Below are 18,321 nucleotides of genomic sequence, written 5' to 3' on the forward strand. Positions count from 1 at the left end.
TCCACCCGCTTCTGATCACCATGCAACTATCATCGCTCGACGAGCTCACCTCCACCATCCTCGTACGCATCACCGCAATCCCTTTTCTGTCTGACTGAAGATACTTTAAGGGGGTTAGTGCTTCACATTTTAATCAGCTGGATTGTGTTTTATCCTGATACATTTTTTGCTCACCTCCCTGTGCTTTTCTCCTTCTCCGGTGACATTACAGAGCTCGTGTCAGCGGAGATGTTGGCAGGTGCGTTGGTTCTGGGCACCATCCTTACAGCTTTACCAGGTAAGAGAAAAACACAAAAATACATCAGAAACTACACATTTCTTTTTTTCATCAGGTGTAAAAGTGAACAGCGTTTTAATAAGTATCTTCTTATAATTTAAGGAAATTACAGATGAATTGGCACACTTCATAATAAACAGATATTTGTATTGTATTCCAAATATATCACAAATGTGTCACACATGCTTTAAAACAAGTGACAACAGTTGAGAAATGAATTACTTATTGGATCTATTATGCACATAAGGTCCTGCAGCCAGGTGCCCTTGCCTTTACGCTCAAGTTATTTATAAGTATTGATTGCCTTTTGTGCAAGGTAGTCAGCCAGGCAGGCAGTTAGCAGCACAGGATGACACCACAGCTGCACATCAATGCTCATTTCCTCTGCTTCAAATTGTGTGTGTCACTCTCTGAGCAGATCAGAGCTGCGGTTTGACAAGTCTTCCTCTGAGGAGCCACAATGAAGGAAAACTTCTACTTGTGGGTGGTTGAATTTACACCTCTGTCAGTCTCCAAATGTGTATTCCCCAAACCTTTGGTAACTTGTTTTATATGGCAAGCGTATTTTTGTGGATGTGACAGCCTATACATGCTTATATGTTTGAAATCGTGAACTGGTCCTTCTTAAAAACACAAGAAGCTCTTCATCCATCAGCCCTATGTGTTTTGCAGAAGTATTTAAGTGTGCATGTTGTTTGTGCATTTTAGTTTGCTTCTTTTCAACCGTGCATGTGTGTATGTACTTGTTTCTCTCTGTTAATGTTTTTGCGTATTTGTGCCTTTAAATTGTCATGCAGGTATTCAGAGCAGGTGGAGCGTGTCATTTTCTAGGAGGGAGATCTGTGTGTGGGCTGGAACAACTGTCACTCTGCCCTGCCGTTATGACTACCCATCAGGTATCAAATCCATGTACCAACCTTCTCTATCTAATTTAGTCTTTTTTTTAAAAAAATCAAATATCTGAAATGATTAATAACGCCATGAAATGAACTGGATGGTAAATGTGTCCGTTCCAAGCAACTACAGTAAACTCAAAAAAAACCTTATTTTGTTTTGCTACTTTTTTTCTCCTATAATGTTTTGTTATGGTTTTCTTTAACTTCACAGGTCACAATGTGAAGCGGGTCATGTGGTTCCGTGTGTCTGCAGAAGGTCGCAGGGAGTTTGCTCACCACAGTGACCCCAACGAGATCAGCATGTCTTACCGCGGACGCACCCGGTAGGAGAAACACACAGGGATTTTTAAAAAGCTGTAAATTTGCAAATGTGAAATAATAAACAAATGTATGAAAAATGTATTGTGGCTTTCAGCTACATCGGAGGCAGCTACTCCAGCTGTTCAGTCCAGATTCGGGTTGTCAAGCTGAGTGATGCGGGCCAGTACCACTTCAGGTTTGAGACGGACCAACCACTGGGGAGATGGACCTCCCCGAACACCATCACCCTCGATGTAACAGGTAGGTTCATACAAACAAAAAGTTGCACTGGACTCATCCAGCCACCGTTTCTGTGCATGTGTGAAAGTCCGTTTGTATTTCAGACCTCCAGGTCCAGGTTCATCCAGCAAGGCCCGCCAACATGTTTGGCTTCGGAGAGACTGTGTTCGTAGGTTGCCAGGCCAGAGGATGTGCTGCTCCAGGGAGGAGCCTTGCACTGTACAGGTGCGTTATACATGTCATTGTTTAATTGGTAACCCAGTGAGTGGATCACATTATCACTGTAGATATGGTGCTCTACACACAGGAACGGACTGAACCTGGGCTCCTATGAAAAATGGATGATCATCAATCGCTTTGACAAGCAGCATGCTGGAGCGTACACCTGTCGACCAATCCCACCACAGAATGTACAGTCACCACCCGTCTCGCTGGCTCTGGGACGTGAGTAATCTCAATCAAGCCAACTAAAACAGACAGATTTCACAAAACCTGCTCATATCTAGATGTGCTTTCAGAGGGTGCATCTGAAACCTGATGTGTTTTATATTTGAGACACAACTCAGAAACACAATTAGATACTTGTATTTCTGCTGTGGCAGAAATGATCAGAGACTGTAACCACCTGCTATTAGCCTTGATGAATGTTAAATTATTGAAATGTGTTGGATACAGTGTAAACTGCACTTACATTTTGCATTATCTTATCTTCCTCATATATCCCTCTTTTCTCTACCTCCTGTTTTTACTCTCCTCCTGTCCAGGCGGTCCCAACTCCACGTCCATAGCAGTCTTCCCCATTGGGGAGGTTTCAGAGGGGGGGTCGGTCACTCTTACATGCAGCAGTTATGCAGCTCCGCCTGTGGAGAGCTTTGCATGGTTCAAAGGTATAGGACAGGTTGTTACTGCTGTGTGTGTTCACCAATCCACAGCATACAACGACAGGACAGTGTACACATTCACTGGCTGTGTAGTGGATATGAGCTAACTGGTTGATGACAGTGACACATGCTGTAATGTAAAATTAGCCCTGCACTTGGACAAATGAAGATCCTTAATTTGTTGAAGCAGAGTAGTATCAAGTCTTCCTTGGACACTAATGAACAGCAGAAGTTTTGGAAGTTATTCTGGGATTGCTGGACCTTTGAAGAAAAAAAAAAAAAAATATATATATATATATATTTATTTAATAGTCTCAAGATCATGCTCCTAATGTGAATTCATGCACCAATCTGCACCTTTGTCTCCATCTGCTCTCCAGACATGGAGAGTGGCAGCATCCCAGACAGTTTTAGGCCTCAGCTCCGCCTGTCGCACCTCAAATACACAGACAGAGGAGAATACTTCTGTGTAGCTCGCAACTCACTGGGAACAGACCGCTCCAAACCACTTCTACTGAATGTCACATGTAAGTTTGTTGGTTTCGGTAGGAAGTGATATAAACACACATGGCAGATTTTTCGTACTTTTACTTTTGTTTCTCAGAATATTTATTGAAAAGCAACAGAGCTGAAAGTGATTCATCAATCAATTGATTAGTCAGTTGACAGAAATGAAATCTGCAATAATAATTATTTTTCAAACAAAAATGTCAAACATTCACTGGTTTCACCTGCTCAGATGTGATCTGATGCTATTCTTTGTCATATATGATGATGAACTTTTGACTGTTAATTGATGATTAATTATATGTTTTTTTTGTTGACACTACTTTCCTTTATACCTAAAACTAAAACTGTTCATTCCACATTCTTCTATGAGTAGCTGCTGTCACTTAAAGGGAACATTGGTGTCAAATAAAAACATGATCATGACAGTAAAGATGCTGCTTTTAATTTCTCTGTCTGTTTAGACTCTCCAAAGAACACTCGTGTGCTGCTGAGTCCTCCAGCTGACATCAGAGAAGGCTCCTATGTGAACATGAGCTGTGTCAGCCACGCCCAGCCTCATGCCAGCAGGTATGATGAATACTCCTCAACGTTTGTTCATTTATACCAGCTAATACATGAAGGTGATGTTGTTTTTTGGGCTGTTTTTTTGCTGTTTTTGTCATCATCATCATCATGATTTTTGCACTTGTCACTGTCATCTTGAAATTTTCTCTTTTCTATCTTATTTCTTAACCTTTTTTTAATTCAGACTTTCACTTTTCTTAAAGGTGTTGTGAATAAGGGCTATGCAGTTTGTAAAAAAAAGCCCTTTTAAATATGAAAAATACTCACCTATGTAAAATCCAAAGTTGTATACTAAGGAAAGGAGTGTAAGGTCCAAATTTTGTATTATTGTAAATTGCCCAGTCCTATAGTCATCATCATCATCATCATCATCATCATCATCATCATCATCATCATCATCATCATCATCATCATCATCACCATCATCATCATCATCCATCCACCATCCTCCCTCCTGCAGGTATGCTTGGTATCGTATCCTAGGTGACCAGGTGTTGTCTAAAGGAACCTTCCAGAACCTGACATTCCCCTCAGTGCGTGCTCATCATGCTGGTCAGTATTACTGCTCAGCGTGGAACCGGTTGGGACACCAAACCTCTCCTGTTGTTACACTCACCATACTTTGTAAGTAGTGATTTGTGTGTGTGTGTGTGTGTGTGTGTGTGTGTGTGTGTGTGTGTGTGTGTGTGTGTGTGTGTGTGTGTGTGTGTGTGTGTGTGTGTGTGTGTGTGTGTGTGTGTGTAAGATCATCCTTTTAACAGTGCAAGGTTTGTCTGTTTGTTATAAAAATGTATCTGAGGACATGCTGCTCAAGAACAGTGTTGGAAAGAATGTATCAGATGCTCTCCTCTCCTCTACACTTCAATTACTTCAAGTTTCTCTCCCTCTCAACGTATCTGTCTTTCCAGCCACCTCTTCTCTTTGGACAACATAATTTACTAGACAAACACTTTCCCTAACCCTCTGCATCTATCTTTATGTCCCTCTCTCTCCAGACCCTCCTAAGAACACCTCAGTTCTAGCTCGTCCCTCCAGTGTGGTGGATGCTGGCCGACCTTTGACCTTGACCTGCAGCAGTCAGGCCAACCCTGCAGTGGACAACTTCACATGGCATCGCTTAGCTCTGGACGGGGGCTCTGTACAATGTTAGCATCGTAAAAATGTGGTTCCACTCAAGGTTAACATTACAAAATTGTCAATACCTAACTCTTAATGTTTGTAGTCAGTAAGGTGTCATGCTTGGCGGGCCTCTGTTGGTTTGGATCCTCCAGCACTATCTGAAACACTAAGTCTCCCTTCCTGTGCTCCATGCAGCGTGGGGCAGCAAGTTCGGTCCTGTCTTCACCTTCTCTGAGGTCGGCCCTAGAGAGAGCGGACAGTACTACTGCGAGGCCAGGAATCGAATCGGAGCCCACAGCTCTCCTGTCCTCACTGTACGAGTCAGAGGTACATAATGACTCATGCACAAACACTTCTTTGTCTTTAGCTTGTCTGTCTGTGTTTTAGCAAAAAGAAAGGAAGCATTTTGTGTTTGTTAGTACAGTTCTAGGGTGAAATATCTCAGGTTGATTTCATTGATATCTTGTAAACCCATTCATCCCCAAGAATATCAAGCCTCCACTGACTTTCCCTCCAGCACCAGTACATGGTTCACATTTGTGATTTTGAGTGAAATGTCTTGAAAGCTATTGGATTGATTGCTATGAAAAATGGAAATAATTTTGGTGATACCTTAATTTAACATCATCATCAAGTCAAACTTTTAATTTGTCCAATACTCTGGCTTGAACAAACTTGCCAAATATCAGCATGTTAGCATTGTCGTTGGGAACATGTTGGCATGCTAATGTTAGCATTTACTCAAAATGTTCCAAAATATATCCTACATACAGCCTCACAGAGCTACTAGCAAGGCTAGACTTTCTGTGAACTAGAAGATTTCTTTCTTGGAAATAACGTTGTGTACACCACCAAATATATTTCTTGGAATGGAATTTTTAATATGATTTTCAATGTGTTGTGGTGTCAGAGTTATTTTCATACTCTGAAGGCTTTTAGTGGCTCATCCTGGCCATGTATGTTCTGAGTCAATGTGCAAGCCGTTGTCAATGTAAGAAGTGTAATGTAAGAGATGAAGTGTCACTGATAAGCTTAGTGAAACACCACTGCCCCGTTTTTTATGTCTATGTTTCTGATTATCTCAAACAATGACCCAGAAACAGTTTGTTTCTCTGAGGGATGTTTGGAAAGGTTTGTGTGTTTCAAAAAGATGAGTGATGAAACCTCCCTGTCACTATCTTAGCATGAGGTCTGGGCTCCGGTCTTCATTGTGTAGGGTCTCATGCCATGGTTCCTGAATGTTTTTATAGATGAGTCATGATGAGTCATGTATAGCGCTTTCACTATGAGGGGAGAGGAGGGGTGATGAAGTGTTGTGGAAAACTACTATTTGAGTCTAGACAGCTAAAGAAGTGGAGTTAGGTTTGGAAATCAGAGCTGGAAACACAAGTCTCAAGTCTAGACGCCTGCAAGATGATGCACAGTTCTTTCCCCGTTCTGCACTTTCTCTGTTTCTATTTTGATATCTATTGCACTTCTATTTTCATTACTTCTTGTTTCTGTTCATGTTGATAACCTCTTTGATCCTCCCGCTGGCAGGTCGACTTAAGGTCATTGCCTTGGCGTCAGCAGTAGGGGTGTCTGCTGGACTCATCACTCTCACAGTGGCCATTATGATCAGGTGACAGAAAGTACACTGCTATCTACTCACCGCCGTTGCTGTTGTGGTATTTGTCGTCACTTGTGTATGGTTTGATAATATTGTCCCTGTGTTTTCACAGTAAGAACATGCACAGAGTAGACACGGAGTCAGGAGAAGTAGCAAACAAGGTGCAGTACTTATTATTTTTTACTTTTCTTAAAATTACTCATTAACATTAGTTTTTTTTAACTTGTAGCTGACAGCTCAAACCCTTTAATACTTTTAAAAGGAAAACCTCATTCAGGATAGTTTCAATGATGTGCTATTGTCATTTTTCTCTCTTAAAAAATGTTAATTGAAAACATTCCTTTGTTTTCTCTCTCTCTCTGTGTGTGTGTGTGTGTGTGTGTGTGTGTGTGTGTGTGTGTGTGTGTGTGTGTGTGTGTGTGTGTGTGTGTGTGTGTGTGTGTTTGACCCCAGCGTCCGTCAGTGACAGCTGACACCATGTTCTACGAGTCGACCCAACAGACCTTTCCAGTGAAAAACGCCAAGATGTCCGACATACCGGTACACCACTCAATTACAGTACACTATTTTTTAGGACTTATTCAAAGAATGACAATATAAAACAAATTATATGAACCTTTTGTGTGTGTGTGTGTGTGTGTGTGTGTGTGTGTGTGTGTGTGTGTGTGTGTGTGTGTGTGTGTGTGTGTGTTTGTGTGTGTGTGTTTGTGCACCACACAGGAGGAGCCAGAGGACTTGAGTGACAGCGCCCACCCTGCCATTGTTCCTCTGAAGGATGCTCCACCAATCACAGAAGTTGAAACTCACAGCCCCGCCCCCAACTACATCACTGTCCACTACTCCAAGTTGTCCAGGTACGCACCATCTTCATCTGTTTCCATCGTCTGGACTACATCTCTCTCTCTCTCTCTCTGTGTATTTCACTTTGCTTTCATTCATTTACACCATCTGTCTGAGCGGTTGACCACAGCAACAATCTACTATTTCATGTCCTGCTTTATATTTTACAACCACATTGGCCCTCTTGCTTTCTTCTTTATCTTCCTGTCAGCGCCGTCTCTCTAGTCTCCTTACACTTCCCTCTGTCTATACTCTCTTTCCTCTGTGATATCCAACACCTTCCTCCCGTTTATGAGAGGACAATAAACTTCTCGTCCCAGTTTTGAACATTAAAAACATTTTAATGGTTCTGGAGCAACATGAAGACCTGATTTTATGATCTGAGTCAGACATCCAGATAGACTCACATGGTTGCTGTTTGTTGTTGCTGTTGGTTCAGTGTTGACCAGGTACAGGTCCACAACCTGCCACTGGGTGGTGATAAAAAGCCGAAGGATTCCTCCAAAGTTGTTTACACTTTACTGCATCAGCCGCGCCACTGACTGGGAGACAAGGCAAATCAGGTATGAGACTTTACAAAGCTCAGAGGTACACTTATGTCCAATTTTGTTTTTGCCTTTTGGTGTATTTTTTACTTGAAATGGTCCCTACATCACTTTATAGATTATATACATGTGTCAGTACTATGTTGAACTCACATACAGTAGGACAAAGTGTGTTTTACATTATTAAGGCAAAGTTGTGCCCCTATGATAAAAAATGCCATACAAAAGTTAAAAAGCTAAACAATGATTGTAAATATAATGAGACTCAGTGGTGCAATAACCAAAACCATGCACAAATAACTGTCTTTCCCCATCTTCTTCCTCAGCTGAACAACAAATCAGTCCTCCTCATGTGAACCAATCGCTTTACTTCCATTCACATTGTAGGTCAGGAAACGACTCTTCGTGAACTCTGACGATGTCTTATGCTGTCCTGATTCAGACATGTCGTTATGGATCCTCCACCAGACCACGAGGACAACATGTGGTGCTGACTGGAAGTCCAGCGCCTAAACTGTGTTGCATGTCTTCCCCTTTTTTTATTCTATGCATCTTACAACTGCCTGAAGTAACACCCTGTTGACCATTTTGCTTGCATCTACAGTACAGACTAAATCTACTGCTGCTCTGTAGTTGGTAGCTAACACTAAAATACAAGTAAATGTAGATTACACAGTGTGAGTGGTTGCAACAGCGTCATTTGCATCCTCTCATCTTGAAATGTGATAACCATTTGAATGAGAACCTGGTTGTCTCCAATACATTTATGCTATCTATAAAGAACATGCAATATTTGACACACAACAATGTGCTGAATTGTTAAAAAGTTTATTTTTTTTGATTGCTGACGCTGCAACATATATTCAGTTGATATAGCTTGCTTCCATTAAATCAGTCTCTCTATTCTTATGTAGAGTAAGCAGAGCCAGCAATAATGCAAAAGTACATGTTGTGGTTTGTTACACTGAATAAAAATATAACTAACAAATCTTGTAGCGTGAATGTATGTTACAATCTTTGCAGCCTACAACAAATGAACAGCAGGATAAGGATAGTGTAGTCAGCAGTAAGATTACATTTCATCAATTTCAAAACTATTCTGTTTTTTCTCTCACAGTTGTAATGAATGTTTCAGTCCAGACATTCAAATCCACCAAACCTTTGCTAACTCATTAGCTTCTTTAATTTCAAGTGAATTCAGTAATGAGACACAGGTGAGCGGTGAAAGCCAGTCAGAGCTGATTAGGGAAGTGGGAACAGGTGTGTTGATGGGTGTGGCAGCCAGGTGATGGGGAAAAGTTGGGAAAGTACGAGGACATCTGGTGGACGGATGGAAAATGGCAATGGTTTGATTTGTGGAACAAGAAGAGTGTGGCGATGAGGGACAGACAGACAAAGTGTTAACCTTTGGAGGAAATTCAGTCAATAAGATTCAGTCTACTTATTCATTGATTCATTTTACTATTGCACTATTTTACCTCCTAATCTTAACAACAACACTGATCAGCTCAAGCGGGTGTTGCTGCTCACCACTAATTTTGGCAATTTTGAAATGATATACTGGCATCAGGGCTTAAAACCAGCTGGTTAAAACCGACAATAAGAAATTACATCAACCTTTTCTTGCAATAAAAATTCTCCAAAATTTGATAAAGCTTTCACTTTTTTTCCCTCCTGAAATCTTGCTCTCTACTGGTGCAGAGGAAATGTTTGGTGCAATAGATGTGTCACTATCGTGTTCTTATTGTGACATTTCCTGTGTTGGTGTTGAGTCGCAGTGGAAATATTTGAGTGGCATAATTGGTGTAAAGTTACTGTTAATGTTTTTGATCGAACAGAGATCTTGCTCTGGCATGATCCAATAATTAATAATAATAATAATAATAATAATAATAATAATAATAATAATAATAATAATTAATAATACTAACCTTAGGGTAATCATAGGTCACCACATTATGGGTGATACAGAAGATAGAAAACCATCCCCTGTAGAAATATATGAAATCAGGAAGTTTTTTGTAAACCAGGCACAGATGTGTTTACTCACCAGTTTGTTATTGTAGCCCACCAGTGATTTGTTTCGCCTTCATTTGGTGTACGGTCCAGTGACACCACCATGTGGACAAGAAGAATAGGTCATGTTGGCGATGTGAGACCAGCTGTTCTTAGACATGTCTGCCACACAGAGAATGCTCTCATTTTAAATGCCTTTAAAGCTGTTTGTTTTAGATACACTTTGGATTTTCTAGAGCTCATATCTAAAGCAGTAAAAAACTAGGGATGGTAAATCTGTGTGTACTGAGCAGCAGTTGATAGAAGTAGCAAGTTTCTGGGTTTTCCATCCATTCAAAACAACTTCCCCAATATGTCACATCAAAGATTTAGAAACATTTAAAGTTCTTCTGTTCTGAGTTGAGTCATTTCAATGATTTTTATTTTGGTTTTTGTTGTCTTGGCAGGCTAAAACAGAGGAACCGGGCAAAGGAAAAAGTGAGTACATCTCATATATTTGCCAGGCTGCTATTATAAATACGTTAATAAGAATTTGTTCTTAATGTCTTGCCTTGTTAAATTAAGGTTACTTTTTTTTTTTTAAATATTAGCTATTAAATGAATCGGATTAGACTAAATCGGGGGGATTTTAAGTCTTAAACTCACAATTAGTAGCACAGAAAAAGGAGACCTTTCAATGGGGATATTAAAAATGTTCTGTGCTTTAGTAACAGTCCCGACTATTATTTAAAGAAGTGAGATATATCAGTTTTGATATATTGAATATGAAATTTTCTTTCAAACCAGAACTTTCTAACCAAAGTTACCAATGGGTGCCTACAGTGCAAAAATAAAGGGAAGTAAAGGGATTATTCAGCAGAAAACTTAACCAACCAAAGAAATGTTAAAAAAATGACTTTCACTTTCTCTCAGTGAAATCATTTGGGATTATTGCACATTTTCTTCTCAAAGTTTTAATGATTCATCCCAATTTGCATCCCAGATGAGCGCAAATTGATATCCTTCACATCTTTGCATTAACTTTATATGCAATCACAACCTATCTGAATTAGATTGAATTTGCTTCTTAAAGCACCATCAAACTCTGAGAAATATAAATTGTGCTCTATTATACTAGAATTATTTATGTACTCATGTTTTCTGTATTTTCTAATTAACTTTTCTAACCTTTCAAATGCTTACTTAAAAAAATATAAATATCTAATCAAGAAATATCATAATCCACCTTCAACAACAGACGTGGTTACTATGTGTATAATGTAAACTACTTAGCAGGTCATTAAAACCCACTAATTCCCAGAGGACATATTACAGAGGATATGGCTGCTGTATAAGCTACAGCCCTACTGATACTCTGTGCAGTAATAAAAATAGTTTATGAATACAAATAATGTTTGACTGAAGTATCTGTATATGAGGCATCAATGCTGCAATCAGCATGTAATCATCAGGGCAGTCACCGGCTGCAGTTTAGTGAAAAGTCACTAATAGCGTAATTTCCTCCTCAGGTCCAAAGATGGACAGAATGACGACTCTGTGATATACGCTTCGCTGGCTAAAACCAGCTGAGTTTAACTGAAACCTTTGACTCCTTTGAGTGAAATTTCATCATCACCATCAACATCATCATCATCATCATCATCATCATCATCATCATCATCATTGTCAAGAAAACATTTGGTTTAAAGCTCAGTCTCTTAGGAGGGTGGAATAGAGATATTTTGTTGTACTTTGTATTTATATGCATTTATATTAATGTCTTTGTTTTTTTTAGTACAGTCTTACTGAATACCTAATCCTCAGATATCTGTTTTTATTTCTTCCTGTTGTGTGTAGGATACTATTTAATCCAGTATGATTATTCTTCACTGCAGTCTGTTGAGTTAGTATGAAAGATTTATAAATAAACTGTGATATCATTACACAATGCCTTTGGGCAGGTTGTTATCATTTCAATACAATTCATTTTACAATATTTATTTATCTTGCACACGTCATAAATGCCATAAATGTACATGCATTCACTTTATTTCAAAGGGGGGACTGGTGGTGAGTAGTAATTATTTTGCTAGAATTCAAAATTTTACATTTGTGTTCACATCCGATCCTTTTTTAAGGCCATGTGCAGGATACAAATTCAGTGACTACAAAAGATAATGTATCTTGACTGTTGTAATGTAAAAACTGTTATATATTTTGTGTTTGCTAATGACAGCAGGATGCTCTTATTTCGGTGCCTACATTTACATTAAAGTTTGTCATGTTTACCCAGATTGGGTCAAAACGCTTCCTATTTACAGTCCAGGGAAATCTTGAGAGATTTAATCCAGAGTGAAGATACTTTGCATTTGACCTTAAATAATTTTTTCTTTGTGTCTCTTCTTTTAATGATTACGGTGAATGTCTAGTAAAAGAAATAATCAGAAATATAGCAACACTTTATGTCCAAATGCCACTGAAATCTGGACATTACAAGTAATCTTATCTATCTAACTGAAAACATAGCATATTGCTGAAATACTTTGTTGTGGTTTATGCTGAATATGACTGTAGGAGCAAAGAGGGAGTTTTAGTATATAATACTATACATTGGTCATGGAAGATCATGAATATACACAGTTAATTTGATGAGACATCATCAGCATTTAAAATCTGGTAATCAATATGTGGTTTGGTAAAAGAAATATTTTCTGAGAACATGATTTAGTTTGTTATTGCACTCTTGGATTTAAGATCTGTGGATCATGAAGACATCTCTAACATGTCTCAAATAACGATCTACACAAAAAAAGACATTGACTAATATTTACAAGACAATAACAAAAATACTGATTTCAATACAGGCATTATCTTCACCAGTTCATGTAGGGATTTGATAAAGACGGACGTTGAATGAATAATTATTTTTCAAGATATAAAAGGTCACAAGTAAAAGTTCATTATAAAATGATATTCTTACGATGTGAAAAGTTTGATGTGTGCTGTGATTTTACAAAATAAAGCTGACAAGAAAATGTTTTAGTTAGTCATTAGCATTAGTCATAAATTACTGACATTTAAGATCTTTACTTATGTGTGCGTGCGTGTGTGCGTGTGTGTGTGTGTGTGCATGTGTGTGTGTGTGTGTGTGTGTGTGTGTGCGTGTGTGTGTGTGTGTGTGTGTGTGTGTGTGTGTGTGTGTGTGTGTGTGTGTGTGTGTGTGTGTGTGTGTGTGTGTGTGTGTGTGTGTGTGTGTGTGTGTGTGTGCATATGTGTGTGCGTGTGTGTTGTGCTGCGGTGACCTCTGTTTCCTGTTTCCCACATTTGAAATGTTTTTCTACTAAGAAACTTTTAGAGGACATTTAGAGACACACGGTGAGAGACACTGCAGGTGCTACTGCTGCTGCTGTGCTCTGCTGGATACTGAGCATGTACTGCACTGTGTTACCCGTTGTGTCTCAGTAGCGTGTATAACCAATGCATCTATTGTCACAGTCATTTTTCCACACATCCTGTATGTCTGTGTGTGTGTGTTCAGACTCTCATATTATATGATAAGCTTTTCTAACTTTATATAATGAGCAATAAGAATGTGATGACTGTATGATTAAGGAAGCAGTGAGGGGACTCCCTCCTACTTCTGCTTTTCACTCCACAAAATCATCCCAAGGAATGTACAAAGCAATAAGTCAGCTTGCTTCAGTGAACTTTTATATGTTCTCTGGTGTAAAAGGACTGTATATTAATCTGTAAACTGCTTAATCATGATGATGCAGGTGATGTTAACAATGGAGCGATTGATTGCGATTATTCTGGTGATAATACCAGGTAAGGAAACAGATTTTCTTTTCTTTTTTTTTTTTTTTAATGAATGTATTGAAAAAGTGTGAACTGCAATTAAATGATTATGTAACTGCTGCTTTTAAAACAAAAGAATACGCTTCATATCAGCTAATTTAAGTATTTTATGGATCCTATTACCAAATTTGGGGGAAATGTAGCTACGGTTAAATTTAATTGACTGTATCTTTTTTTATTTTGTTAAAAGGTCTCCTGAGTGGAGACTGGAAGGTGACCTACGAAGATCATTGTGCTTTGAATGGGACATCAGTAGTTATTAAGTGCGAGTATGACTATCCTTGGGCTAATATTGTTACTTCATACAGCTGGTCTAAATCCGTGTATGTAGCTGGAGAGTGGAAGAAGTTTCCCCTTTCACAACTCGCTTCACCTCCAGGACACTTTAGATATGTGGGCGACTCCTGGGCTGACTGTAGTCTGAAGGTCAATGATGTTCAACACACCGATGAAGGAGAATACTTTTTCAGTTTTGTGACAACACTCAACAGATGGAAAAGTGAAACACCCGCTCGTTTGTCCGTGAGAGGTAATAACTCAATAATGGAAAAAGGAAACTTCCTCTAGAATTATATTTCTTTTCATAAAATGTATCTGTTTCTGCTTCTGTTTCTGATTCAGAGTTGACCTCTGTTGTGCAGCCGAGCACTGTGACAGAGGGAGACGTTGTCAACCTGACTTGTGTGTCAAGTTGCCATACACCTATAAACATTGTCTGGTTCAGAGATGGAAAACGCGTACCAAATCCAGTCTTCCAGGCCGAGAGAGAGGATGCTGGGAGGTACTACTGTGCCGTCCTGGGACAAGAGATGAGCAGATCTGCCTCGGCGGCTCTGAATGTTCAATGTAAGTACATGAATAACATTTGAACCAAACATTTCAAAGCTCAAGTTGTTATGCAACGATCTTGGAGCTCTCTTTGTCGGAGCCAAAAAGTCAGGCTAAATACTTTAATTAGGCTGTGTAGATTAGATGAAAGATGACAGCGAAAACAAATGTGCTTTTGGCACCTCCTAACTATCAACCTCCAATTAGACTATAGAAAGGAACTATATTTGCTTTTTTGCTCCATGCAGTGACATACTCACATACCCACGTTTCATTGGGATTCATTTCATTATTATTTGTTAACTCTGTTAATCTACTGTCTATCAGATGCTCCCAGTAAAGTCGCGTTGTCAATGAGTCCATCAGCTGTCAAAGGAAGTTTGGTGACTCTCACCTGCAGCAGTGATGCCAACCCACCTGTGACACAGAGTGGATACAGCCTGTATAAAGACGGACACTTTATCAGTTCAGGACAGAATCACACCATCTCTGACCTCCAGCCCAGCCACAGTGGACTGTACTACTGTCAGGCCTGGAATAATATCAGCCGGGGGGGCATCGACCTGATTAACTCTACTGAGGTTCACCTTGAAGTCCAGTGTAAGTGTGTTGAGGTTTCAAATGTACGTGTTGAACGTGTTACAGAAACCCAAGTTGTTGTGGATAGAAGCTTGCCATTTGGACACACAGGTTATTTCTCCTGCTGCGTACAAGAGCTGCAGGGAAAATAGGAGGACCTGTTGACATGGTTTAATTTAGAGAACTAGAAATGTGTCACGAGAGGAGGTACAGAGCTACAATTCAGTCAATAAGACTGAGATATATTGACAAGTGCATATAGTCTAATAATTATTACAGTCTAATAAGTCCACTGTTTCTCATTGGTTCCTGATATTTTAGGCTTCTGACACCTTAAAATGAATGATGCGTGATCCCACCAATCAGGTTATGGCCTCAGTGTGATGTTCAGGGATTTTTTTCCATTTTAGATTGTTTCATTTGAATGACTTTTGGGGGTGAACATATCCAGTATTTCCAAAGAAAACAAAAACAAAAAGCAAAAGTCTGTGGGGGAAAGAAGGCCAATTTGTGTTTATTTTTCTGTTTTTATTCCTTCAGTTATAATCTTATTTCTAATCTTTGTGTGACCCCTAACATTTATCCCCATGTTGGAAAATTATCTTTGTGTCAGCATTGTGAGAGCAGTTTTGATTCCTCTTTCAGTTTCCAATAAAACTGTTAAGATGGGCAATGTTTTTTGTACTTTTTTCAGACCGTCCAGAAAACATTTCTATTTCAATGGACCCGCCACATGTTGTTGAGGGCAGCAGTGTGAATCTGACCTGCAGCAGTGCTGCTAACCCCCCAGCAGACAACTACACCTGGTACAGGAGTACTGGTTCTAGTTTCAGCTCTCTGCTCCAGGTGGGATCAGGACAGGTGCTGTCTCTCCCCTCTGTGGAGGCGTCCAACACTGGACTCTACCTCTGCCAGGCCAGGAACCAACTGGGAGAAAACAACTCAACCGAGGTGATGCTTGCCATGATGGAAAAGGACCAGGGTTTGTATCATTTTCATCTTCTACAGCTGCTTTGTTCTTCTAGAAACGTCATCTTAATATAACATTAGTTAGTGGCAGCAGTGTTTAGTTTTCCAATCCACCAAAAGTAATCTAACCTTAAAGTGTGTTTCTCCACAGGTTGCCAGTCCCGACAAATCTTAGCTGGAATAGTAGTCTCTGTTTTTGTGACACTTGTGTTAGCTCTTCTCTTGTTCTGGTGAGTCACTGAATGTTTGAGTGTGACTGAATGACTCATTTCATTTTTTATTTCCACATAACCAGTCTGTGGCTACTTTTATCCCCATACTTAGTCTGTGTACATGCCGTTGGCTCAGGTATATTAATCTATTGAATATGTTGATAAGTATAAATATTCTGTTTTAATGTACTTAATAATGATGTTCAGTAAGGGGTAAAACTTTTAATGTCATTAGTATGTATTCAAGACATATATTAGGATATATCCTGGATATATCCTAATATTGTTGTGACTGTATTTGCAAAGAGACGCATTTTCATGACTTTATTTTTAAATGCCTTTAAAGCTGTTTGTTTTAGATACACTTTTTTTCTAGAGCTCATATCTAAAGCAGTAAAAACTAGGGATGGTAAATCTGTGTGTACTGAGCAGCAGTTGATAGAAGTAGCAAGTTTCTGGGTTTTCCATCCTTTCAAAACAACTTCCCCAATATATCAAAGATTTAGAAACATTTAAAGTTCTTCTGTTCTGAGTTGAGTCATTTCAATGATTTTTATTTTGGTTTTTGTTGTCTTGGCAGGCTAAAACAGAGGAACCGGGCAAAGGAAAAAGTGAGTACATCTCATATATTTGCCAGGCCGCTATTATAAATACGTTAATAAGAATTTGTTCTTAATGTCTTGCCTTGTTAAATTAAGGTTACTTTTTTTTTTTTTAAATATTAGCTATTAAATGAATCGGATTAGACTAAATCGGGGGGATTTTAAGTTCCCTCTTAAACTCACAATTAGTAGCACAGAAAAAGGAGACCTTTCAATGGGGATATTAAAAATGTTCTGTGCTTTAGTAAAAGTCCCGACTATTATTTAAAGAAGTGAGATATATCAGTTTTGATATATTGAATATGAAATTTTCTTTCAAACCAGAACTTTCTAACCAAAGTTACCAATGGGTGCCTACAGTGCAAAAATAAAGGGAAGTAAAGGGATTATTCAGCAGAAAACTTGATATGACTTTTGTTGTGACTCATGTCCTCCTCACTTAGGCCCCAACATTGTATGAAGATGAGGTTACCTACTCAACAGTGACCATTAAACCCAGAAACCTCAGTCCACCACATCACATAGACAACTCCTGGTAGGTTTACTGTCCACACATTGACCTGATCACAGCGCCCTTATTACTCACAGACGGTCAAGTCAAGTCCATGTGTGTAAAGTTTAGTCAGCTGTTACTGTACAGTTTTATACAAGACGACATATATTGATGTTTAAAAAAGAACACTTAAAGACCTTTGCCTATACAGAGAAAATATGAAAATATCCCATTATATAGACCTAACCGACCAAAGAAATGTTAAAAAAAATTACTTTCAATGCTGCAATCAGCATGTAATCATCAGGGCAGTCACCGGCTGCAGTTTAGTGAAAAGTCACTAATAGTGTAATTTCCTCCTCAGGTCCAAAGATGGACAGAATGACGACTCTGTGATATACGCTTCGCTGGCTAAAACCAGCTGAGTTTAACTGAAACCTTTGACTCCTTTGAGTGAAATTTCATCATCACCATCAACATCATCATCATCATCATCATCATCATCATTGTCAAGAAAACATTTGGTTTAAAGCTCAGTCTCTTAGGAGGGTGGAATAGAGATATTTTGTTGTACTTTGTATTTATATGCATTTATATTAACGTCTTTGTTTTTTTTAGTACAGTCATACTTACTGAATACCTAATCCTCAGATATCTGTTTTTATTTCTTCCTGTTGTGTGTAGGATACTATTTAATCCAGTATGATTATTCTTCACTGCAGTCTGTTGAGTTAGTATGAAAGATTTATAAATAAACTGTGATATCATTACACAATGCCTTTGGGCAGGTTGTTATCATTTCAATACAATTCATTTTACAATATTTATTTATCTTGCACACGTCATAAATGCCATAAATGTACATGCATTCACTTTATTTCAAAGGGGGGACTGGTGGTGAGTAGTTTGGGATTTATTGGATGCAAAACAAATCACATTATTTTGCTAGAATTCAAAATTTTACATTTGTGTTCACATCCGATCCTTTTTTAAGGCCATGTGCA

At 38.9% G+C, this 18,321-nt stretch overlaps 2 protein-coding genes across 4 annotated transcripts; both read left to right on the forward strand.

The window, feature by feature from the left end:
• The first annotated feature begins 228 nt into the window (after nucleotides 1-228).
• Nucleotides 229-9,222, forward strand: si:dkey-33i11.1 (sialoadhesin). Its single transcript, XM_054621078.1, has 18 exons — nucleotides 229-277; nucleotides 1,075-1,173; nucleotides 1,385-1,496; nucleotides 1,589-1,734; nucleotides 1,818-1,938; nucleotides 2,021-2,157; nucleotides 2,478-2,600; nucleotides 2,975-3,121; nucleotides 3,566-3,671; nucleotides 4,129-4,292; nucleotides 4,664-4,813; nucleotides 4,983-5,114; nucleotides 6,327-6,408; nucleotides 6,509-6,557; nucleotides 6,850-6,936; nucleotides 7,117-7,250; nucleotides 7,676-7,799; nucleotides 8,108-9,222. The coding sequence occupies exons 1-17, from the start codon at nucleotides 229-231 to the stop codon at nucleotides 7,776-7,778; spliced, it is 1,941 nt and encodes a 646-aa protein (XP_054477053.1). The 3' UTR covers nucleotides 7,779-7,799; nucleotides 8,108-9,222.
• A 3,923-nt stretch (nucleotides 9,223-13,145) lies between these two features.
• LOC129109114 (B-cell receptor CD22-like) lies at nucleotides 13,146-17,771 on the forward strand. 3 transcript variants are annotated; one of them, XM_054621079.1, is made up of 9 exons: nucleotides 13,148-13,604; nucleotides 13,825-14,163; nucleotides 14,256-14,480; nucleotides 14,790-15,062; nucleotides 15,736-16,023; nucleotides 16,162-16,240; nucleotides 16,803-16,833; nucleotides 17,268-17,359; nucleotides 17,682-17,771. In XM_054621079.1, the coding sequence occupies exons 1-9, from the start codon at nucleotides 13,541-13,543 to the stop codon at nucleotides 17,740-17,742; spliced, it is 1,452 nt and encodes a 483-aa protein (XP_054477054.1). In that variant the 5' UTR covers nucleotides 13,148-13,540; the 3' UTR covers nucleotides 17,743-17,771. The 3 variants fall into 3 exon arrangements, with proteins under 3 accessions (XP_054477055.1, XP_054477054.1, XP_054477056.1); XM_054621081.1 differs by having other exon boundaries at nucleotides 13,150-13,604; nucleotides 14,014-14,163; XM_054621080.1 differs by lacking the exon at nucleotides 17,268-17,359 and having other exon boundaries at nucleotides 13,146-13,604.
• The last annotated feature ends 550 nt before the right edge of the window (nucleotides 17,772-18,321 follow it).

The sequence above is a fragment of the Anoplopoma fimbria genome, chromosome 20 (genome assembly GCF_027596085.1).
Source record: "Anoplopoma fimbria isolate UVic2021 breed Golden Eagle Sablefish chromosome 20, Afim_UVic_2022, whole genome shotgun sequence".
Taxonomy (NCBI): domain Eukaryota; kingdom Metazoa; phylum Chordata; class Actinopteri; order Perciformes; family Anoplopomatidae; genus Anoplopoma; species Anoplopoma fimbria.